General features: G+C 56.0%; 1 protein-coding gene across 1 annotated transcript in view; it reads left to right on the forward strand.

The window, feature by feature from the left end:
• SGIP1 (SH3-domain GRB2-like (endophilin) interacting protein 1) overlaps nucleotides 1–960 on the forward strand; it is a gene marked incomplete at its 5' end in the record, with an annotated part of 13,202 nt that overhangs the window by 11,259 nt on the left and 983 nt on the right. Inside the window, 2 exons of the mRNA XM_009697512.1 lie at nucleotides 123–187; nucleotides 780–944. Coding sequence (XP_009695814.1) covers nucleotides 123–187; nucleotides 780–944 — 230 coding nt within the window. The remainder of the gene's footprint in view (nucleotides 1–122; nucleotides 188–779; nucleotides 945–960) is intronic.

Here is a 960-nt window from a genome sequence, read left to right on the forward strand (position 1 = left end):
GCAGCTCTGGAGAGCGGCGTGGGAGCCGCTCCCCCAGCCCACACGGCCTTCTAGCAAAATTCAAATGACTCCTCCGTAATTTCTCGTTTCCTACAGAAATGCTCTTCTTCATGTGTTTTTAGGAATGCTGAACAACAAAGGATATTGTGGAAGATCCCTGATATCTCTCAGAAGTCAGAAAATGGAGGTAATCCTGCAAATGTGCATGTTATTAACTCTGAATACTTAAATCAGACATTGACCCGTTTATCATGCCTGCACACGAGTCCAGACACAAAAGCTGGCGCTTGTGGGGGGAAGATGCTATTTAAAGCCAGGAGCAGAGAGCTTTGAAAAGCAGGGCTACGTGCCACTGGTACTGTTTTGCCAGCCACTTTGGCATCACGGAAGGGTTTTAACACACCGGGTTTGGATGCGGTTTTTTGCCAAATACTTTGCTCCGTTGACCCTCTGCATTTGAAGGCTGAGGTCCTGCGTTACATCCCCATCAGGGGGACCGCAGCCTCCCGTGGGTCGCTCCTCCACGTGTAACCCACGCAACTCAGCTGCTTCGTATCGCTGGGGTGTCTGAAAAGTAAACATCTGCTGGGAGGATGAGGAGGTTTGCCTCTGGCCCCCCCCACCCAGGGGATGCTGCTGAGTCGGGTACCACTGTGGGAGTGGGCTTGGCTTGCGGCGCTTCGGGCATCTCATTGCCTTTGCTGGCAAATGTGGCCCCGAGACTCGCGGCGTGCCCCTCCGGGCTTGTAAGGGTCTCCTGCGGGACTTTTAAATCGCAGGTGTGGGGTCTCTCCTGGCCCGGTTCCAGCTCTCAGAGGGGCCGAGCACCCCGGCCCCCCTGGCCGTGCAGTTCACCAGCGAGGGGAGCACGCTGTCCAGCTGCGACATTGAGCTCGTCGGGGCCGGCTACCGCTTCTCCCTCATCAAGAAGAGGTTTGCAGCAGGTAGGGGCCTCACCCG

The sequence above is a fragment of the Cariama cristata genome, unplaced genomic scaffold (genome assembly GCF_000690535.1).
Source record: "Cariama cristata isolate BGI_N322 unplaced genomic scaffold, ASM69053v1 scaffold25073, whole genome shotgun sequence".
Classification (NCBI taxonomy): Eukaryota; Metazoa; Chordata; class Aves; order Cariamiformes; family Cariamidae; genus Cariama; species Cariama cristata.